Source organism: Penicillium pulvis, assembly GCF_028828015.1.
Source record: "Penicillium pulvis strain IBT 33274 chromosome Unknown contig_5_segment0_segment0, whole genome shotgun sequence".
In the NCBI taxonomy this organism is placed as follows: domain Eukaryota; kingdom Fungi; phylum Ascomycota; class Eurotiomycetes; order Eurotiales; family Aspergillaceae; genus Penicillium; species Penicillium pulvis.
The window spans coordinates 983,625-1,005,283 of record NW_026643078.1 but is presented as its reverse complement, the minus strand read 5'-3'; the positions used below and the strand labels follow the sequence as shown (position 1 = coordinate 1,005,283).

Here is a 21,659-nt window from a genome sequence, read left to right as displayed (position 1 = left end):
AGGTCTTTATCCCGAGATTACATGCAAACACCTTAGATAACGATAGCAGGAAATACATAAAAAAGCTTCGAGATGTTTGCGTAACTTTGTTTCATTGCTGAGCCTCCATTTCTAGCATCATGGAGCTTGGTAACCCAAGATCACGATGCGACTCCCGCCAGCCCGGCCGGCCAGCTAACAGAAGTGAGGGGAAATCAAATAATTGGATTTTGTTCGTCTTCATAGCCCACCCGTATCGTCGTAAACTGCTACATTAACCACCATCTACAGACGGTTGGGGGTGGTGTTGGTCACCGGCCACTGGTAACCAGCGGCATCACTGAACTTATAGCCATAGGAAGCAGTGAAGTCGTCAAGGACGGCAGGACCGCGAGAGCCTAGAGGTCAATTATTAGCAAATGGTGTCGATGATTAACTGATTCTTCAAACATACCGTATGGGTACTCCATGGGAATGATCTCCTTGTTGTCATCCAGGTAGTGCAGGAGCGGGGTGAACATGCGCCAGCTGGCATCCAGCTCATCGTCACGAACAAAGTTAGAGTGGTCACCCTTGAAGGCGTCCAAGATCAAGGACTCGTAGGCCTCAGGAATCTTGAGGTCAGAGAAGCGGCGGCGGTAGGTCAAGTCCAGCTCGGTCACTACTGTCTGCATGGACAGACCGGGCAGCTTGGAGTTCATCTTAATGTAGACGGACTCGTTGGGCTGGACACGGATGACAAGCTCGTTACGAGGAATATCCTTGAAGATGCCGGAAGTGACATCCTTGAACTGAATGCGGACCTCGGTCTTCTGCTCGTTAAGGGCTAGAGAGGGATCAGTACTTTTGCTGATAGGGTGGGCATCTGCAAGTCGATACATACCTTTACCGGCCTTCAGGATGAAGGGAACACCGTCCCAACGCTCGTTCTTAATATAGGCAACCATGGCACAGAAGGTTGGGCAACGCGACTCCTTGGGCACAGTGTCGTCCTCCAGGTATCCGGGCTTGCTGCCGTCGAGAGAGCGGCCGTACTGGCCAATAATGACGTTCTTAGGCTCAATAGCATCCATGGCACGGAGGACGCGGACCTTCTCGTCACGGATGTCCTCGGAGGAGAAGGAAATGGGGCGCTCCATGGCAAGGAGAGTGAGAACCTGCAAGAGGTCTGAAATTTGTTAGTATCATAGTGTTGGCATCAAGACTCATGGTGACATACGGTTCTGCATAACATCACGGATGATGCCGAACTCGTCGAAGTAACCTCCACGGCCTTCGGTTCCGAAAGGCTCCTTAAATGTGATCTGTGAAGGGATTAGTGTAAATTCCTAATTGAACAAGGTTTCTTCCATCTCGGCACATACCTGAACATTGTCGATGTGGTGACGGTTCCATGTAGCGTTGAAGAACTCGTTTCCGAACCGCAGGATGAGAATGTTCTTGACCATCTCCTTACCCAGGTAGTGGTCGATACGGAAGATCTCCTCCTCCTTCCAGTTAGGCTCCAGGGCCTTCTGGAGGTCGCGCGAGCTCTGCAGATCCTTACCGAAGGGCTTCTCGACCTATAGTGAGAGTGGGGTATTAGCACCTACTGCCAAGCTGGGCTAACCTGTGCCTCGGTAAAAAAGCAATCTCTCAAAACTCACAATGATGCGGGCAAGACCAGTCTTGGGGTAGCAGTTGCGCTTCAATTGCTCGGAAACGGTAGTGAAGACACTGGGGGGCAGAGCCATGTAGAAGACACGGTTCTGCTCCTTGCTCTGTCGGCCCTTCTCAACCTCCTCGAGGTGCTTGTTAAGCTCGATGAACGAATCATCCTGGTCGTACTGGCCAGAAACGTAGGTGCACAGCTTGCAGAACTGATCTAATTGCTCCTCAATCTCCTTTGTGGGAATCTTGATGTACGAGCGCACGCGCTTCAGGTATTCTTCGTGGTCCATCTTTGTCCGCGCATATCCGACGATTTTAATATCCTTGGGGAGGAACTTGTTGCGGAACTAAGATTAAGTACGTTAGTTGAGCTCCGAAATTGGCGAATTTCTGCTTATCGAGCACATACGAGACCGAATAGTGCGGGGAACTGTCAACCGAGTTAGTCCTGAGTCACCCAAGCTGGGGGTTTCGAAGAGACACAAACCGTCTTCTTTTTTGCGAGATCGCCCGAGGCACCGAGCACCACAATAATGGTGTCATCTTTCAATTCGATGGTGCTGCGTTGGGAAGCCATTGTCAGTCGGAAACGATCCAGCTTGACGAGCGCAAAATTTGCAGTGGATAACAGCCGGTGGAGGGGTTTAAGCGGGGGTGAGATTGGAGTGAGACGAGGCGATCTGGTTGAGAAGCGAACAAAGCAAGAAAAGCAAAGAAAAAAAAGTCGAGAGAAGATAGCAGCGTGCGCTCGTTCAGAGAGCGACAATTCTTGGGTAGGGGTGAGGTTGAGGTGTAGCCGGCACGCTTCCGCTGCCGGAGAGAGAGGGGGAAAGGTGATGTCAGAGTCAGGAGCGGCACTCACCCAGCACTCTGGCGCTCATCGGTCTGGTTGATCGAACTGGCCATCTTTCCACACAACACAACTGGGTATAAGTAAAATGAATCAAAGGGAAGGAAATAACGACACAGAGAGTGGTATGGAAAGGAGGAAAATTAAAATTGGAAAGTTGTTGGGAGGGAACAGATCCAACAGGTTCCGGCGGAGCAGGTACTTTTCAATGCGTCGACCATGAGCTTTCGGTGGGGCGGTTTTGAGTGTTTGGGTATTTTATGTTTCAATGACCTGCAGGTATTAACATTACTGCTTTGGTCATGGACTTCGGGGCTAAGACGGTGCTTTCGCCCTCCTTTTGCCTATATAAGCAGTAGGTTCATGAGATTACCTCCTAGCGAGGCTATATTGCAGATACCTTAACTCCGGCTCCGTCTCGCCGGCCATTAACCCTATACTTTTTGGGACTACATAAAAGATGACACGACCCCAATTCTCCTCTACTTCTTAACCTTCTTTCCTCTTGTTACCTCGACCCTGCAAACTTCAAGCTGCACCGAGCTTACTGGGGGCTGAAAGCTATGTACAACCATAGTATCCTTCATGAATCTAATCCAAATGGATTTTCTAGAAGCCAAGACTGCATGGAAAAAAAGGAAAGAGACCGGTCATCTGATAAGCCATACATACGGTGACGTGATTTTTAGTTACTGATTTCCCACCGTTGGACACGGTTCCAAACAGCCTGAATTCATGGTGGAGTACGTGGCCCTGATCATGGCGGAAGCCTATGATACATGTAATCTGAAAAGTGGCTATCACAGAATGATGCGGTCAGCGATGCACTCATCAGTGGAGATTTTTTTTTCGTTCTTGTGGCTGCGACTCTAAGGTTGGTACACAGAAACCACCCTATCAGACAAGTGTATGGAATGTTGCAGGGAACCCTGGAGTGTATCATAGCTCCACAGAGTTTATTAATCACGGATTTTTGATCAATTGCCGTCAAAAATGATTATACAGCATTTGCCTCGTTGATTTAAAATCTTTGATTATATTCCTTGCATTTCTTTCTACAGTAATGTATTTCATACCTGGTAAAGAAAGTAAACGTACGGTATCCTGATAAGCTCCCCGGTGACCCAAATCGTGGAGTGAGGGAGATCGGCGCATTTGTCATCTCTCATACCAGACGGATTCTATTTTCCCGTGAGTCGCAGTAACTCCGGGGCATCGACCCGATCTACGCTCGGTCCAGTGAACGCCGGATTCGGAGCATATTAACCGTGGCCCTAGCCTGGGATGTATAAGAGCCAAATTCGGTACAAGGGGTACCGTTTTATGACAACCATCTTACCGTAATGAGAGACTCGCACGAAAGATGAGAATCTACCAGCTAGAATGGTGGGGCAAAATGGGGGATGGTTCTGGTTTTCCCAATCAGTGCTTTCGGTCTGTGGCACGCCGGAGTAATGATATCCGTTACTATAGATGAGGTGAACACCAATGCACTGGAATTGACACATAAAATCAACTAATTTGCTTGTCAACTTTTTTCATAAGCCGAAAGAATCATCTTATTAACCGTCTCCCACCGGCCCTGGAGCTCAAAACTAGGTTAACGTATAGTGTCGTCATGGTGAAGTTTGTCAGCGATATGCATCCAGCCCCGACTTGGACAAGCCGGGCCGGACTACTGTAGCCCGATGGCAGAATAGCTGTAAAGCGGTGGGATGCTCTGATGAGATCAAGTGGGATCAGGTAGGATCTGGAGTCAGGTGATAAGATGAAGGTCATGTGATATCTGGTAGATTTGCTGATGTGATCAAGCGTAGCCACGGAGCTCGGAGATACTGATGTTGCGTGGGTTCCTGAGGAATCCATGGATCCAGCTCTAGCCTAGTGTGTGGAGTCACGGGATCTCGCTTACCCTGTCGCTAAGATCCTAATTGGGACTAGGGCGAAAGTCAGCCACCACACCTTGCAAATTGATTGTGCGCTCGACTCTATCGAAGCGACGACATCCACGACAACCGGCAACGACTTCTGATCTCTTGCGGGTCATTTCTTCGACTTCTCCTCCTCGCCCGCTGCTCAGAGAAAAAGCCGTCAACATGCCTTCGGAACAAGGTCACCGCCGTGAGTGCGCCCCTATGAACTCCGTTATCTGTCTCGAAGAACCCCTTCAACAACCGAGCGCATCAAGATGGACGGCGATCCGATCCAAATGAACATGTTATGCTAACCCCTTTTCTCTTTCTAGTTTACGTTAAGTAAGTTAATCACCTTTTCGCCATCACGTTAGACATGCATGCACCAGTTCGAAAGTGGTTCGATCAGCAAGGAATATGGAATTCGGATGGACTTGGAACACTGCGACCACACAACACTTACCACCCAATATTCACCACACGCATTGCACACAAACGACACACGATATGAATGGAAGATTAATACGGAATTTTTTTTAGGGGTCGCCACCTGAGCTACCAGCGCGCCAAGCACACCACCAACCCCAACACCAGGTACATACCCCCCACGCACAACGAAATGATCGAATGGAAGAATGGAATCTGATTGTGTTATACAGCTTGGTTAAGATTGAGGGTGTCGAGGACTCCAAGGCTGCTCAGTTCTACCTTGGCAAGAAGGTCGCTTTCGTCTACCGGGCCAAGCGTGAGGTCCGTGGCTCCAACATCCGGGTGATCTGGGGCAAGGTCACCCGCCCTCACGGTACGTTACAAATCTTCAGGTATCCTCTAAAGTGGAAATTCTAACGATGTCCCAGGCAACTCCGGTGTTGTGCGCGCCAAGTTCCGCAACAACCTCCCCCCAAGACCTTCGGTGCCACCGTCCGCGTCATGCTCTACCCCTCCAACATCTAAACGGCAAAACCTGTATCTAGTGGCGATTCCCTTTCTTCGCGCAGACGGTCGGTCAGGCAAGGAAACGTCGACGGAACGAGCCGATGTTGTTGATATGAGGTGATGGAGTTGGCGGTTTGATAACGTTCTATTCGTGGGAGAAGACAGGGCCCATATCCAAAGCCCTATGAATCAAAAAATTACCTTTTTTCCGTTTCACTTGTGTCGGTTCCCAGCCGGGAAAGAGATGCTTCTTGTCATTCCCTCAAAAAGGAATTGGGGGCGTCTCTGTGATTTCTCCTTGTTTTTACTGGCACTGGCGCATGCATGATATCTGTCTGGTCATGCGGCGTCACTCTCCCACTGTGTATCTGACTCATACACACCAAATTCCATACCATTTTCAACAGACCGGTCAATCGAGTTCGATATCTTTCCTCGTGGGCCTCGTCTTGGTGTTAGAAGAATTGCAGTCTTGCCTGCTTTGGCTACTCCACCATGGCATGTCTTTAGGAACCAAAATATATCCACCCATTGCGACTGATTATGCCCACTTGTAGTGGTCTAGACCGGGACCTCGGCAGTATGTAGATTGTAGGGCTGACCATGACGTTACAAAGTTGCCTGTGTATCTCAGGCGCCTGTGTGACATGATTTCTGTGGATTTCGACCCTGGCTAATCAGTCTCATCTGAACCTCGGAAGTGACCATTGAACATGAGCTCCCATGTATGTATAGCTTGGAACGGCATATACCCTTAGAAAGTCCACCTCAATGGATATATATAGGCCCGGGGATCTTGCCCACATGTGAACCCACATGTGATCCGTTCCATATGTCAGGAACGCGCCTCATCAACTGGTCAAAATCGGCCGCTTGGCTTGATCTGGTTCTACGGTTGCACAATTTGTACACAATTCCATTGCTTAGCACGTCCCTATACCCCATGGGAGATCTCTGGGGAAATCTGCCTTGCCTCCTTGGACTTTGATAAATGCAACAACAACAAAACATGGATAACCTTGGGTGGAATAACAATAACTCAGTACTAGGTAACCAACGTTGGAACATATATATGGTTGGGCAATGCTCATACTATCCAGTCGAGAGTTTCTACTACTGTATATATATCTTGGAGTTCTGCGTTTCAAAGTCAAAAGAAAGCCCCGAGGTTTGAAGTGAAACATATATAAGATCTTCCTCAGTTCGGGTGGCTCGTCAAAATATATCTTTTCATCCAAGGTGTCCTTACTCGGAAGTTTCGTTATATAAAATCTCGAATGCATATTACGTCTACCCGTGAATGCATAGCCACCGAATAATGCTTAATATAAACTCACTTTAATCTCAAATAAGATTACGAAACCATCAGCCCAGGTGGTCCCTTTTGCTTGGCGCGGTAGTTTATTTGTCATTGCGTTCGTGTACTTCCATACCAGAACCAAAAATCTTGTAATTTCAGCTGCCAACATTGTGTGACAGCCAGAATTCTTGAATTATTGTCCAGGTGTATTTTGTGTCCAAGTTCATTGGGATTCCAACTCCAGACGATCATGACTTCAACTGTCCTCTGATAACCGGCAGATAGACTCTGTGGCTTGAATATGGATGCCTGATGATCAACAGTGGGGCCTGATCAACAAATCCCGTCCAGTTTGTCGCCATTGACAAAATTTCATCTGATTTGTTCTGGTGAACAATTCTGTGGAGATTGGCGGAGAGTCTCAACTTGCAAGGTCTGATCTATCCCCCATAGGATGCAGTTAGTCGTACGTATCCATGTAAACTTGATTATTGATTAAAATTCCCATCGTCTCGTCTTGTCGGGCCAGTCACGCATCTCGGCAAAGATCAATTCCGTGATCCGGTCTGCTTCTCGCTGATCCGCATCCGTGGTATCTTAGTCTGGTATATTAGTCTAGAAGCTACACTGGGGATAAGATTAAATATAAAGACGCACAAATGGGCATGAATCTAAAAATAATCATGACTGAAAGTGGGACCGAGGCACAAAGCCTTATCCGCGTAGCCAATTGGAACAAGCCGGGAGCCCATGCATCACGCTCCAAGCAAGATTTTCAACATTCTCTCGAAGTGAAACAGATCAGCAGATTCTGAGTATTTCGAGTGTGTTCTGGAATTTTGAGTTTTTCCAGCCGTGATCGCTGGGGGTGGAAGTCAAATGATGAATGAGCTAAAGCGGATTATGTATAAATGTGGATATAGATCAAATTGTAGCCGCAAAGATCAAATCAGAAAGAACGAGATTTGCTCGGCAAAAACGCCTAACCCCTCTCAGTCAGGTAGCTCGGTCCCTGGCGTCTTTTCATCACTGGGACGCTAAGGAAGAACCTCGCCAATCGCATGCACGCGACTCCCGGGCTGTGTACCACGGAACGTCAGGTACTGTGTGGAAACAAATGAAAAATATGCGCCGACTAGGAGGTCCTGTGAACCTAGCTGGATAGCTAGGTCTGTGTGAAATTGAGTATCTGAGTCTAATTTATAATTACTTTTTCAGTCATGGTTGATGCATGCACGAATTGACCCACTCCAAGCCAGATATCACAAGTAAAAGAAAAAAGAAAAGGGCTTGCGCGGCCTCGACGAACAACTAGGCTCCGCTTCACCAGGCGCCACGGGCTCGAGATACTTTCGGCTCCGTTGTACCCTCCATTGCGTGGCGTCTGTCGTCAACCATAGAAAAAAACTCTCTTCCACTTTTGTATTTAAGGCTGGTGACTCCCCAAGATTCCCGCCTCCATCGATAACGGTGCAACTCCACTCCCGATCTTTCTCCCCAACTCACTTCACCGTCTACTGCCTTTCTCCACCCAGCCAGGTAACCCGAATCCTATCTACCGAACTCCCATACGGCACTAGTGTCGCAAAAGCTTGCTTTAGTTCTTCTTTCGCGCGCAACGAACTCGCGCCGGCCCTTCAACTGGCCTGTGTACTGTCTTGGCAGTTTCCACCTTCATATCGCGCGCTCCACCACGCCCGTAGCTTGAGCAGATCACACCCTGTTTCAGCTTACCCCCCAGTTGCCTTGAATCTCGGACGCTAAACAAGAAACGGTGCCCCGACCCTAAATAAAATGGAAGGCCCCCAACAACCGACCCACGCTCCTCAACGGAGTCGTGGATTCAGCGTCAAATCCGACAATTCTCGCAATTCCGGTCACAAGAGTCAACTCTCCGAATCCTCCGAGGAAAAAGCCCGTCGCAATTTACACACCAAAGCCGATCCATTGGTCGCAATGACCGAATTACAGCCGAGTATGTCCTTATCGTGCCCAACGCGCGGTTTGACCTGCGCGGTCGCATTCGTGCCATACTGATGCTCTATACAGATTTGGTGGCCCTGGAGAAGTCCAACTTGGCTTCATTGAGAGAAACCCAGCACAAGGATCAATTTGGTGACCCGATCAGTTCGTCTCCCTGTCCAAGGCAAAATCCTCTTATCGGAGAGATTTCATCCATGTTTTTGACATGTCAATCGCTCATTTTTACTGACCCCTGCGTTCTTCATAGCCGATCCCGACTGGTCGAACCCCACCCGTCCACGTTTTGAGCGTCCCCTGGATACCATTCGATCGTTTGAGGCTGCCATAAATGGAACCTACGGTACCAAGCGCCGGGATTCCTACGCCCGCACAGGTTCGTTGTGCTCTATTCCCACCTTGGGACTCCGGACTGACCAGGATTACTCGCCAACAGAAGATGCCGCCTCACAAATGGGAGACTTCAGCCGACGAACAAGCTACTATGGTGAGTTACCAAAGCCCGTCGCACTCGCGCATCCACCAATGGCCGCTGATCGGGATGAACCAGGATCGAACAACCAACCGTACGGTCGCAATGGCCAATCACACCCTGGCAGCGTGATCGACTACGCAGGCTCGAGCCAGGCACCGGAGAGCTCATACCCCTACAACCAGAATGGTCAGCAGCGTCGACCTCGATACCCGACGCGTCAGTCTACGGATCAAGGCGTCTATGGAAACGGTAATCAGTATGGAGCCCCACAATATCAAAACCAGCGCTCTTACGATAATGTTACTGCCATGTCGGGATCAGCGTCTGGTACCGATTCATATGGTCAATCGACTGACCCCAGCTCTCTCAATAGTTCCGTGGACCAGTTACAGCAACGCCAAGATGGCTCCCCAGCCGAATACGGATACCAAGGCCAGAACATCAACGGCAGACCCTCCCCTGCGCCAGCTGCGAGCTCTACTTTCGTCCCGTCACAGGGTGGTATGAACGCTGTTAAAAAGCCCACGGCTGCGAATGATAAGCGGAAGAGCTGGTTCAAGCGACGATTCAGCAAAGACTAGATTGATTCGACTTGTTCTCTTCCACTTCACTGATGCATACGCAACCGCAATTCCTCTTGGAAGATGTACCACCATCCACCATCGGCGTTGAGTTCTCTTTTTCGTCCTTTTCTGCTTTTCCTCATTTACTTCCCTGCACAGTTTGATATCTCCGTTCTTGACCATTTGCTTCGGGTCATGTTTAATGTCGTTATGATACATGGGTGAGAGTCTATGGGTTATGGTTCATGCTCGAGGTGTTTTCATTATTTCTTTACGCGTACGATATCTTTGTTTTTGCGCGGTCAGCTGCTTTGTTTGATTTGATCTGTGCGAACCCGATCTCAGCGAGGCATGGATATGTTTTATGTTCAAATGTTATGTATAGCAACCAGATCTGAGTTTCAATCTCACAAAAATTCATAGCACCTCGAATCTTCATTAGTAGCTTAACCTCAACCTTCAGCATATACGGAGTAGGTATGGAGTAAGCATTTCGATGGATTATCCCTTATAACTCGCAGAAACTAAATAACCTCTAAATCAAATAAAGAATGGGAATCAAAACTAAAACCAAATCAAGCTTCACATCATCCCCACCGGCATCCACCACCCGCAATGGGATCCACCGTAGATCACACCTTGCAGCTCATGCAATGTATGAACCTACTTCTTCCCCAACAACTTATTCTTCAACCGATCCGCCAACCCTTCGTGTGCAACGTGCTTCTTATCCTTCTCCTTCTTCGCCGCCTCGTCGAGATGAACATTGCCCTGGCCACCGCGCTACAATAAAAGTTAGCAAGAAGTCCACCCAACCGCGCATCCCTGAATTGGAATATATAGTGACAGAGAAGAGAATAGAGGGGAAAAAGTGATCTGCATACCCCAACATGGAACGTCTCGTCGCTGGAATTGCGAACCGCCAGTTCCGGGATCATCTCCGCGTCGTGGGGGACTTTGGAGGTTGGGCGCACGCGTGGGGAGCCGATGTTTCCTGCGCCGCCGCGCTGTATCAATGTTAGTAGGTCTTCATAGCTATGATGATTGGGTGGGTATTGCGTGTTTGGTAGAGCGACTAAGCCAAGCCTAGGCTCGTGCGTATGGTGGGGTAGGAGGTGGAGAGGGAGGGGAGGTGCTTACGCCGGCAGAGTATGCGCCATCACCTTGGTCGCCGTAGACACCTTCACGGACGATTTCGCCGTCAATGTACCTGGTTGATTGTAAGCTACCGACCCGAGAGAGATCATGTGGTATTCGTGCGGAGTGGAGTGGAGTGGCGGGGTAAAGGTAGGGTATGCAATGCGCGGGTCTATTGGGTTGACGCTTGCGATCGGGACAGATACAGGAACAGGAACAGGAACCAGACTAGAATGGGGTTTGCATACTGCGTAGGATCATGGCCGATATTTCCCTGGCCTGCCGATTGCGATAGATTAGCCGGTGGTTCCATCGCGGGGAAGCGGACGAGCCAGAATGTAGTACATACCACCACGACCGTGTGAGACGATAGGAGATTCGTCAGGCATATTGATAGCGCTTTACTGCAAAATGGAAGGCTGTGAGAGATGCAAGCGCAAGGGTGCAGGACAGGTTCGCGAAGAGGAAAGACGTAAGTCTTATCGCACAGATCGGGACTAGGGAACCTTGTTAGTGGCACTCACGATAAGACGCAGGTACCGGATCTTGACGTTAGAGTTACGCGGTATGTTCAGTAGGCCTGACAGGTGGAAGAAAGGACTAAGGAGGAAGATAAATAAAATTAATGAGCACGAGAATCAACCGGGCTGATCTGTCCTACTTAACTACTGGTTACTAAGATCACGGCATCGGCCATGTAAGTAAGCTAGGCTGGTATATCCCGTTCCCTTACGAGCTAACATTGAGTAAATTTGACGGCGTCTGGTGCCAAGTGCGAGGCTTCTATTCTATCTTGTTTTGCTATTGATGCTTTCTTTTTCTTTGTTGAATACGATTGGTGACGTCGATTATGCGATAAGATAAGTGGCGGCGATTGGTGGATGTGTGACTAACCATTTGCTGATAGCGCTCTTGGCGGTCATTACTATTTAATATTGGCGTACAAAACATGGAGGCTAGAGAGATATTATGGCTGGATTAGGGGTCCATCAATCTACATCTTGACAGTTGACAACACTTCAGAGTAGATATGAAGAAAGTCATTCACTGTGCGTATTGTCACATATCAATAACAGCGACGAGAGTCACTGGCAAGGCAAGGAATCACGAAGTGGAAAGTTTCGTAAAACGCCATCATACAAATTGTCAACCGCAACTACAGTTTTCCAGTCGCAACCTCATTCTCTCGTAAATCCCAGACAGAATCTGGCACTGGCACCGGCACGGCCGGAACAAGTGTGGAAACCGAAATATGTGGCCAGGTAATTTTATCGAAGTTCATAAACACCACCTGAGTATACTGAATTTGTATCGAAGTGACCGTGATATTCTTAGGCGAAGTGATTTCATATGGCGGATGAACAAGGAACACCGGACCAGGCTGGCCAGATGCTAAAGCCGGGGCAGGAATTTCCATCGGTGCCTGTCCAGGTTTATAGGCAGGAACAACAAGAGAATATTCCACCGTCTCAATCCAGAAGGTAGCGTCCATCTGTAACGCATTGGAATTGGGCATCTGTGCTGCAGGGTTGCCGAGTAAGAAAGCGATATTCGCCGTTCCACCACCGAATTCTGGAGCCGGAGGGCTCGTAGACACGGTGAAAACGATTGTCTGGGTGATGTTCTGTCCTTGGATTGCATCACGTAAGACCGTGTTTGGATCATCTAAGATTGCTTGGGTGATTGTGCCTGCCGTGACGAATTTCGAGAGATCCTGTGGAATCCTAGGAGTATCCGCATTGGAAACGTCTAGGGCGTTAAGATTGATTTTTGGGTTTATTTCACCCACGCCGAAGGGTTTCAGGTTCACTGGTGAGATCTGTGGTGGACCTTGGGTTGTGCTTACAGGTGCTAAGCATTGAAAGCATTGAGCATTGATGGTTGTGCCATGTGGAATAGATGCCATTCGTACAAGAGAATCGGCCAGGACAGGAGTATTGTCTGTGGATGGGATATTCAACCACATTCCCGTCTCGAAATGAATACCAACGGGAGTACCATCACGTCCTCCATTCTCAATGTTTGCCACGTCGTTGACGGTCTGCATATAAGCCACGCCATTCAGAAAAATGTCGGCCTGCGATCCAAATCCCCGGTTGGCTATTTTGGATAGGGGCTGAGTAAAGGTTATGGTCTCAGTTGTTAAATTTAGCTCCAAGACATTGTCGCTAGGAAAGGTTGGGGGAACCGGATTGACAGAATCTGGGAATGATGTTCCTAGTGGTGGTGGTCCGCTGTTGGGGCGAAAGATTGTGTTTAATCCGGTCCCGTTGAAGCTTCCACTGAGCTTTGCTAGGACACCAAGCGGTGCTGGTTGTGTGTCTGGTACCCTTTGCTTCCTGCCGATTTGGGTATGATCGATCTTGAAGCCGGGGGGAAGATGGATTGTTGCCATAGCTACTATTGTGAATCTCAAATGATGATATTCACGAGTTGTTGCCGGTGAAATCTACTACCAGTTAGATAATTATGAGATGTTACTGCAGTCTAATGTCCAGGCTGACTGAACTAGGTATTTATAAAGTTGAGGAAGAGGGTATCAGAGATGTCATTAACATGGCCTTTACCGCTCGAATACTCAATTGCTGGTCTGATGCCGCATTCGTTGCTCTATTTTGGAATGCCCAGCACTGCACACCGCGTAGTGTTGAGTTCATGAATCTAAAATACATTAGATCAAATGACAAAATATCACAAGACCTAGTATCTGAAAAATTTATAATATTCCTCATTCTAGGAAGTCGGTCCTGCCAAAGAAAAGCAGATCTGGAACGTTCGGGAATTTAGAGTAAAATGGTTGTTTGCGATGCTTTCTCGGCCTGGTCCATGGCACGCAACCTCCAACCCCCCGGCTCACCCACGCCAACCTCAAAAGCTTACGTACAGCTTGCGCACAAAGCAAAATGACACCAAACATGCCTGTCAGATCCAGGGAAAGCAGAGAAAGTCGGTTTCATAGATTTGGTCTCGCCCTAAAACATTCCGGATCAAGAAGAAGCTTTGAGTTCTCTTTCCAGTAACCCGGTCTCGTATCACGGGATCCACAAAGACGGCCCGCTCCCCAGTGGGCCAGAACTGAGCATTGTTCCATATGTGCTGGATTCAAGATTTGAAAACACTCAAAGACATGGCATGGCCTGGGTCTTAAAGGATTGCCACGCAGACTGGCAGAACTCCCAAGTTTTAGTTGTCGCCAGCCATAGACTCCGCAGATCCCGCTGTCAGGCGCCCCAGGAACCGTGGAAGACAACCCACCGGAGACCTCGGGAATGTATACCTGGAACTTTCTCTTTCCGTTCATCAGAAGTTCTCGATCAGTCGAGGGATAATTGACATTATCCATCCTAGAGAAGTGCTACTGTTCCTGGCATGGTGATAGCTGTGTCATAAAATGAACATGTAGATGGTGCTTTTCTTCTTATCCGAGGGTAGATTCTTCTTCTGCTACGCAGTACGCAGTGCCCTTTTCTGGCTTCTATAGCTCATGACTATTATCAGAACATAGATTCAAAATCTTAAAATTGGCAAGATAATTGACGCAGGTATTCAGAAGTTTCGTTTGACAATTTCTTGGTTTCGACTGAGTCTGAGCTTGCATGATAAAAAGAGAATTGGACAGGGATAAGGCAGACATCGTCTCGCTTACTGAACTTTTTTCTGCTCGCCGCCTCCACCGGTGGTCGGAAGACCCATGAATATCTTGAAAGAATCGTAACTAAAAAGCGGTCAGCACTATTCCACATCTATCGCAGAAATAAAGTCATACATCATCCACTGGAGACCGGTCTGTAGGTTTCATTAGCATGGATTCACGGCTGTTCGTAGCCAGACTACTCACCAGGGTACCAATCATAACGATACGGACGGGTAGACCATTCCACAGACCCCGGAAGCCAATGTCACCGTAGATACGGCTCATCGCAGCACCAAATGCCTCCCCAGCCTGGCGGTTAGCATTCAGCTTGCTCACCATCACGTCAGCAGGGTGCGAGACCACAGCACAGAGAATACCCGCCAAGTAACCAGCGCTGAAAGCAACAGCGGTTTGGGCACCCTTGTTGTAATCGGACTTGTGTCCAGGCAGACTACGGTAAATCATCTCCACAATGGTCTCGAACGAAGCAAACTTCATCATAGTATAGGGGATCTGCCGACCCCAGAGTGGGTAGAGACCCTTATACAGCCTGGGGGGATTGTTAGTATCCTAGATGTGAACATTACTTCCATGCGTTTCAGACTGACCCGGCAACTCCTTCCTTGGCTACCACGCCGGAGATACCGCTAAAGGTCCCTTTGATGTCTGGCGGAATGGTAGTTTGCATCCGCACTTTGACGGATTCAAATGGACAGAGCGCTACATCGGCGATCAACTCAGCTGAGGCACTAGCGACAAGGTACAGCGAGGTCTTGTATTTGGTGGCACGTTCTTGGCCGACAAGATCACTGTAAAACTTTTTGAAGTATTCATATCCGCCGTACTTGAATGCACCTTGGGCCTAGAAAGTTGTGAGTCAGCATTTTTTCTTTAGTTATGGGGCTTGCTTACACTGTAGCCGAAAAACGTTGGACGCCAACCAGTGAACACGCCGCGCATGCCTTCGGCTGCACGAATTGTGGTGTACGCCTGTACGTTGCTCTTATAGAGCTTAGGATCAACTTGACGGCGACATTTGATCAGATCCAAGGGCGTGACAGCCGTGTGGGTAAGACCCTAAGATTACAAGGTTAGGAAAGACCGTTAAAACCCATAGTAATATATTATTGTCGGGTCACTGACACAAGCAAGAAGTCCACCAAAAGTACAGGCGGCGTAGTACTTGGGAGACCAAAGTTCAATCTTGCCCGCCTTATTCTGCGCTGTCTGACTAGCGGTCTCATATTCATGGACCGCTGTCTTTTTCACCTCGTCGACAACACTCCAGGCAGGGAAAGGTTCACGTCGTGGGGTTATATTTCCGGATTGCTCCGTGTGCGATTGCTGGCCTCCCAGTCCGCCTAGGGGATGGTGAGTAGCTAGGATTCTCACAATCGAGTCCGTAGGAATCATGGTGGTCTGTTTACTATGAAGTATTAATGTGGGTAACCAGAGTGGAGCACCAGACGTCCGAATGCAGCGATCTTGCTGGATGGGGAATGGCGGGGGCTCCACTTTCAAGTCAACAACGAACCTGCTAATATAGGACTTTTAGGGTGATTGAGGAGAGTTGGTCAGTTGAAATGAAGTTCAAAGTGACTCACAGGGAGACTGGAAGGATAAACGTCATATGATACAAAGGCGATAAGGCTGAGGGATCATGTCCGTAAGAGATGACGTAGAAGTTGAGGGGTCTTGGCGCGGGAAAAAGATGAAAAGCGCCGAGTTTGATCAAAGTCCGCTTTGATCGGTCAAAGCTCGTGCATTAGTCCCTTGCTGCTGCTATTATCTTATTTTCACACCAGAAGAACCATTGCGACTGGTTTTTCTTCTCCAGCTTTACCAATTCATAATATCGTACTTCTGTGACGCCTTTTTCGACCCCGAAGTTCCCCACTCTTGTCGCACTCCCCGAGCCCCTCCATCCTCCAACCCTCTCGATATCCACAAGCTACACAATGACCTCCTACATGACCGGCAGCGAGGCCTTCACTCGTGAACACCAACAGATGGACTCCGCACCCCAAGCAGCTTGGGCTGACAAGTACCGCGGGGTTAGTTTATACCCCAAGCTCCAGGAAACCGAAACAGCAGCTCATATTTTAATTACAGGCCACCATTGAAGACCTCGACCCGCCCCAGGCACTTTCCGTCTCCCCCGATAGCCCCATCTCCGCCGCACTCATGGCCGCTTACGAGCGCGACTACACCCACCTCACCGTCATTTCTGCCCAGCGATCTCTCCTCGGTTACCTGAGCATCCCCCGACTGAAGGAGCTGATCCAGAGCGGTGCCGTCAAGGATTCCGACCCAGTCTCTGCCGCTATGCAACGTTTCAACCGAAAGCGAGGCATCTACAAGGTGATCACCATGGAGACACCCTTAGAGGAGCTGGAGGAGTTCTTCGAGAGCGAGACCGGTGCCAATGGTGACAAGCGGGAGAAGCACCCATTTGCCGTGGTGACCGATGCAGCACGCAAGTTTGTGCTTGGCGTTGCTACAAAGGCCGATCTGGAGGAGTTTGTGAAGCGACGACCTTGAACGACCCATTGATCTTGGGTCTTGAGGTTCGGGTGGCATCCTTAATGGCTGCAAAGCATACCGGCGTCTCCGTATAAATAATTCGGGCATTATGCGTTGTGATTTTATTTTCTTCGGAGTGGGGGTCCCTTCAACATGGGCTGGCTTCTTTTAACATTTGTCTAAAATGGGGTGGGATCGCCGAATGGCTAGAGATCAGGGATCAGGCCTGTGGGAATTTCTTTTTGTCCTATGATATCCAAATAACACTCGAGAAATCTCGTAAATTTTTGTCACAATCCTCTGTCTAAGCTGAATATCAAATGGACTGCATAAATTGCCGAGAATTGAGTTCATCCGTATTAATACACCTGCAACGCCAGAAATGAAAAGTGGAGGCACAAGTACAAGGCTTAGAGCTTTCTATTATCACTGGCCTTTCTTTGATTTGGCTGCTTGCTGGTCTTCTTGGTCTTCCTTCCAGGCGACGTAGATGTAAGCGAACAAGACCACGTTCGCCGTGATGGCTGCTGTAATTCCAGAGTATATGGCATTGCCTTGATGGATGTTAGCAGTTTGAACCTTCATTAAAATCAAAAATGGGTTAGACCATACCACTAAAGATCGACTTCACGGTCAAAAAGTACATGCCAATGGGAGCAAACACCATGGCAAATGTGAAGCCCAGCAGCTTGTAGATGACATCACTGTATATGAGAGTCAGAATGAGCAAGGAAACTAAATTCTCAGGGTCTACCTATGTACATACGCTGGGACTGCAGGGGTCACGTCAGAGCTGCTTTCTTCTTGAGGAGACTTGGCCGCAACATCGGCATAGCTCTGCCCGTGAGGACGGCGGGCGGACATTTTGAATTGATTGAGGGTTGGGTTTGAAGGATGCAATGTGTTTCAGCAAGGCGAAGTTGATCAACCTTCCACTTGATCTTGTTGATAATGACGCTGAGGAGTGATGAAGCTATATTGCGGAGATCGTCCAAGCGCCCGGTCACATGGCGGAGAGAACAATGAAACGTCCAAAACTCCACTATTAACTTTTTGGTCAATTCACTCATGTTTGCAAGATTACGTTATATGGCCTTTTCTTTCTTTATTTTACATCTCTTTCTTCCCCAAATTGTCTGCACAATGTACAATGAATAAAGTGACAGTCACATGCGCGCTATCGGGCGACACGTGACTGTGGCGCGTTGGTATCGCGTTCTCCGCCGGCAGAAAAAAAGGAAAGCGATTTGCTATCGGTTCCTGAATCCCTTTGCAGACAGGGAGGTGGACCTCATATAGACATTCCAAAAAGGGAAGGGGCATTCATCATGAACGACACTATACCAGATACTCCCAATCGGGACAGGAAACAAACGCCCGAGGAAGACTACGAGACTATTGCCACGGTCCCAGTCGGGGCGCATTCACTGACACCCTCGCAACGAATGACCCAGCCAACCCAACTTGTCCAAATGCCTCATTCACATTCACGTGGATCTGTTGTTCAAGTGGCTGCTTCTTCACCCACTGCCCCGGCCCATTCACCTCCTCGCCGCAGTGGTGGTATATTATCCTCCCTCATGGCGCCTTCTGGAACACACTTTCGCTCTCCAGCAACTACAGTCCGCCCTGCCAAACGACCTTCCACAATTGATATTGACGACGGTCCCACCTACCGAGGAGGCTCGTCTGAAGACGAAGAAAACCACACCATCCGCTCCACCGATATAAAACCTGCGATGTTCGAAAAAACTCGCAGTCCGGAGAAGGTTGCGGAGTCGCCCGTTCGTACAAACGGTCCAATGGACCGTTTCAAGGAGATTACCTCTGCTGCAGTCTACGACCCCTCGACCAACGGTGTCAAGCGCTCTGCTTCCCAAATGAGCCCTACCGGAATCGACGATGTCGCCATGAAAAAAGCCCGACAGAATGCCCCCTCTCGCGCCATGCCCATTATCAATCAACAATCTTCTTTGCAGGCAATTGAAGACTACCGAGTTCGGGTCAAGGTGGAGCGCATTTTGAAAGTCATGCCTGGAAAATCCGTTCACGACTGTGTGGAGGCTCTCATGAAGTCCAACGGCAACTACGACGAAGCGCTGGATCGCCTCGCTGGTATCAATGGCGACAAGGCTATTGTCATTAATTCGTCTGATGACGAGTTGACTGCGTTGCCCACAGTGGCTCCGCTGCCAATGGCCAAGCAGCAGATCAAGGCCCGAGGTACCATCCACGACAAATGGGCCTCCCGAAATTTGAAGACTTCTCGGGATCAAAGCGCGATTGAGGATGCAAAGCCTCGAGGTCGTCTGATTCGCGGCCCTCGAAGCCGTGACTCCCCCTCCGCGAATGCAATCACCATCGACTCCGATGAAAGTCCACCCAAGCCAAAGGCTGGTGGTCGTCTCCAGAAAGGCCGCCGCCGAGAGCCCTCTGTGGAGTCTGTCGAGGCTGACATGACCGATTCTGAAGATGAAGATGTGCAAATGCAAGATTCCACCGCTGGCGGTTTGAATTCGAAGGTCCTGAAATTCTTCAATACTTGCAGCGTCCGTGATCTGGCCGACATTGCCTCCATCCCCGAGGATACCGCCAGTCACGTCACTACCCACCGTCCTTTCAACTCGCTTGATGATGTTCGCGCTGTCGAAGCCCCCGTTGACCCGAGCAAAGCCAAGAAGGCAAAGCCGCGCAAAGCCCCCAAGCCTATTGGCGACAAGCTCGTTGACAAATGTATCGAGATGTGGACTGGCTATCTCGCCATCGACTCCCTTGTGGCTGAGTGTGAAGCACTGGGTAAACCAGTCGCTGCAGAGATGAAGAAATGGGGTGTTGACATCTTTGGAAAGCGTGATGGTGATTTTGAACTGACTTCGATGACCAACGGCAACGCGCATGATTCCGGAATTGCTACCCCCTCGTCCAATCGCCAGTCACCCAATGACTCTGATGATGACGGCCCAGTGGCTGTGGTCCGAAAGTCCAAGTCACAGTCCAATTTCATTCCACAACCCTCGATCATGGCTGAAAGCTTGGTGATGAAGGACTACCAAATTGTCGGAATCAACTGGCTGTCGCTGCTGTTTGAGAAGAAGCTGAGCTGCATCCTTGCCGATGACATGGGTCTCGGTAAGACTTGCCAAGTCATTGCTTTCCTTGCGCATTTGTTTGAGCAGGGCGTGAAAGGCCCCCATCTCGTTGTCGTTCCATCGTCTACGATCGAAAACTGGCTGCGGGAGTTTCAAAAGTTCTGCCCAACTCTCTCGGTCATCCCCTACTATGCCGGGCAGGCCGAACGTGCAAATCTTCGGGAACAGATTGAAGACAACCGTGATGAGATAAATGTTGTCATTACCACTTACACCATCGCCAGGGCCAAGGTTGACGCGAAGTTCCTCAGAGACCAGGACTTCAGTGTCTGTGTCTACGATGAAGGACACATGCTCAAAAACCATCAGTCTCAGCTGTACGACAAACTTGTTCGCATTCCGGCTCGGTTTAAACTTCTCCTCACCGGTACCCCTCTCCAGAACAACCTTCAGGAGTTGGCATCCCTCCTGGGTTTCATCCTTCCTGATGTATTCCGGGAGCACAAAGACGATATGAACTCGGTCTTCTCCAACAAGGCCAAGACTTCTGATGAGTCTCATGCCACTTTGCTGTCGGCCCAGCGCATCGAGCGGGCCAAGTCCATGCTGAAGCCTTTTGTACTACGCCGCAAGAAGCACCAGGTCATCGATCTTCCGGCGAAAACCTCGCACGTCAAGTACTGCCAGATGAAGCCATCCCAAGTCGAGATCTACGAGCACGAGAAAGATCAAGTCCGCCAGCTCCTGGAAGACCGTGCCGCAGGCAAAAAGACCGGATCCAAATCGGCCAACATCCTCATGAAACTCCGCCAAGCCGCCATCCACCCTCTCCTCGCCCGTCGCCACTTCAACGACGAGCGAATCCGCAAAATTTCCAAGGCCTGTCTCAAGGACCCCCAGTGGGAAATGTCCGACCCCGAGACCATCTTTACCGAACTGAAAAGCTATAACGACTTCGAGTGCCATCGTCTCTGCGTGGACAACCCCAAACACCTAGGAAAGTTCAAACTGCAGAATGACGAGTGGATGGACTCGGGCAAAGTCGAACAGCTCCGTGAACTTCTCCTCAAGTTTATCGAGAACGGTGACCGAACCCTCATCTTCTCGCAGTTCACGCTGGTCATGGATATTCTCGAGCACGTCTTGGAGACGCTGCGGATTGAATTCGTCCGTTTGGACGGCCGGACCAATGTCGAGGACCGGCAGTCCATTCTGGACGCTTTCTATGAGAGAGTGGAGATTCCCGTTTTCCTTCTGTCCACCAAGGCCGGTGGTGCCGGTATCAACTTGGCCTGTGCCAACAAGGTCGTCATCTTCGACTCCTCCTTCAATCCACAGGAGGATGTCCAGGCCGAGAACCGTGCGCACCGTGTTGGACAGACCCGTGACGTGGAGATCTTCCGATTCGTCACTAGTGGCACGATCGAAGAGCAGATCTATGCCCTTGGGCAGACTAAGCTCGCCCTCGATCATGCCGTCGCTGGTGACGATGACGGAGGCTCTGCTAAGGGAGAGGAAGCGGGCATCAAGGCGGTGGAGTCCATGTTGGTAGCGGATATGGAGAAGGCGAAAGAGTAGGGGTGCGGTGCTTCGGCGCCGGTGTATGAGATTTGTATTTCCTTTGGGGAGT

The 21,659-nt window shown here is 49.5% G+C and overlaps 9 protein-coding genes across 9 annotated transcripts; 4 read left to right on the top strand and 5 right to left on the bottom strand.

Annotated features, from left to right (window-relative positions):
- Window positions 1-38: 38 nt before the first annotated feature.
- On the bottom strand, window positions 39-2,692 carry N7503_006941 (glucose-6-phosphate dehydrogenase). The gene is made up of 9 exons (XM_057066488.1): window positions 2,492-2,692; window positions 2,117-2,189; window positions 2,039-2,059; window positions 1,626-1,976; window positions 1,344-1,541; window positions 1,199-1,283; window positions 863-1,147; window positions 434-805; window positions 39-377 (listed from the first exon to the last, which is right to left on the bottom strand). The coding sequence occupies exons 1-9, from the start codon at window positions 2,533-2,535 to the stop codon at window positions 265-267; spliced, it is 1,542 nt and encodes a 513-aa protein (XP_056920169.1). The 5' UTR covers window positions 2,536-2,692; the 3' UTR covers window positions 39-264.
- A 1,883-nt stretch (window positions 2,693-4,575) lies between these two features.
- Window positions 4,576-5,449, top strand: N7503_006940 (60S ribosomal eL33 domain-containing protein; the record flags this gene model as incomplete). Its single annotated transcript, XM_057066487.1, has 5 exons — window positions 4,576-4,600; window positions 4,725-4,734; window positions 4,933-4,986; window positions 5,052-5,194; window positions 5,250-5,449. 5 exons carry the CDS (start codon window positions 4,576-4,578, stop codon window positions 5,447-5,449), a joined length of 432 nt encoding a protein of 143 aa, XP_056920168.1.
- A 2,973-nt stretch (window positions 5,450-8,422) lies between these two features.
- On the top strand, window positions 8,423-9,664 carry N7503_006939 (DUF2406 domain-containing protein; the record flags this gene model as incomplete). The annotated part of the gene is made up of 5 exons (XM_057066486.1): window positions 8,423-8,603; window positions 8,678-8,755; window positions 8,859-8,984; window positions 9,045-9,095; window positions 9,159-9,664. The coding sequence occupies 5 exons, from the start codon at window positions 8,423-8,425 to the stop codon at window positions 9,662-9,664; spliced, it is 942 nt and encodes a 313-aa protein (XP_056920167.1).
- A 645-nt stretch (window positions 9,665-10,309) lies between these two features.
- On the bottom strand, window positions 10,310-11,172 carry N7503_006938 (DUF3602 domain-containing protein; the record flags this gene model as incomplete). The annotated part of the gene is made up of 5 exons (XM_057066485.1): window positions 10,310-10,429; window positions 10,531-10,653; window positions 10,787-10,856; window positions 11,032-11,062; window positions 11,133-11,172. The coding sequence occupies 5 exons, from the start codon at window positions 11,170-11,172 to the stop codon at window positions 10,310-10,312; spliced, it is 384 nt and encodes a 127-aa protein (XP_056920166.1).
- A 767-nt stretch (window positions 11,173-11,939) lies between these two features.
- Window positions 11,940-13,178, bottom strand: N7503_006937 (uncharacterized protein; the record flags this gene model as incomplete). Its single annotated transcript, XM_057066484.1, has 1 exon — window positions 11,940-13,178. The coding sequence occupies one exon, from the start codon at window positions 13,176-13,178 to the stop codon at window positions 11,940-11,942; it is 1,239 nt and encodes a 412-aa protein (XP_056920165.1).
- Window positions 13,179-14,425: 1,247 nt separating this feature from the next.
- N7503_006936 (putative mitochondrial phosphate carrier protein) lies at window positions 14,426-16,033 on the bottom strand (the record flags this gene model as incomplete). Its single annotated transcript, XM_057066483.1, has 7 exons — window positions 15,952-16,033; window positions 15,561-15,843; window positions 15,330-15,494; window positions 15,026-15,279; window positions 14,622-14,967; window positions 14,550-14,569; window positions 14,426-14,498 (listed from the first exon to the last, which is right to left on the bottom strand). The coding sequence occupies exons 2-7, from the start codon at window positions 15,828-15,830 to the stop codon at window positions 14,426-14,428; spliced, it is 1,128 nt and encodes a 375-aa protein (XP_056920164.1). The 5' UTR covers window positions 15,831-15,843; window positions 15,952-16,033.
- Window positions 16,034-16,375: 342 nt separating this feature from the next.
- Window positions 16,376-16,958, top strand: N7503_006935 (putative cystathionine beta-synthase (beta-thionase); the record flags this gene model as incomplete). The annotated part of the gene is made up of 2 exons (XM_057066482.1): window positions 16,376-16,471; window positions 16,530-16,958. The coding sequence occupies 2 exons, from the start codon at window positions 16,376-16,378 to the stop codon at window positions 16,956-16,958; spliced, it is 525 nt and encodes a 174-aa protein (XP_056920163.1).
- A 385-nt stretch (window positions 16,959-17,343) lies between these two features.
- N7503_006934 (vacuolar ATPase assembly integral membrane protein VMA21) lies at window positions 17,344-17,969 on the bottom strand. Its single transcript, XM_057066481.1, has 3 exons — window positions 17,707-17,969; window positions 17,553-17,644; window positions 17,344-17,494 (listed from the first exon to the last, which is right to left on the bottom strand). Exons 1-3 carry the CDS (start codon window positions 17,802-17,804, stop codon window positions 17,367-17,369), a joined length of 318 nt encoding a protein of 105 aa, XP_056920162.1. The 5' UTR covers window positions 17,805-17,969; the 3' UTR covers window positions 17,344-17,366.
- A 299-nt stretch (window positions 17,970-18,268) lies between these two features.
- On the top strand, window positions 18,269-21,607 carry N7503_006933 (DEAD/DEAH box helicase; the record flags this gene model as incomplete). Its single annotated transcript, XM_057066480.1, has 1 exon — window positions 18,269-21,607. One exon carries the CDS (start codon window positions 18,269-18,271, stop codon window positions 21,605-21,607), a length of 3,339 nt encoding a protein of 1,112 aa, XP_056920161.1.
- Between the last annotated feature and the right edge of the window lie 52 nt (window positions 21,608-21,659).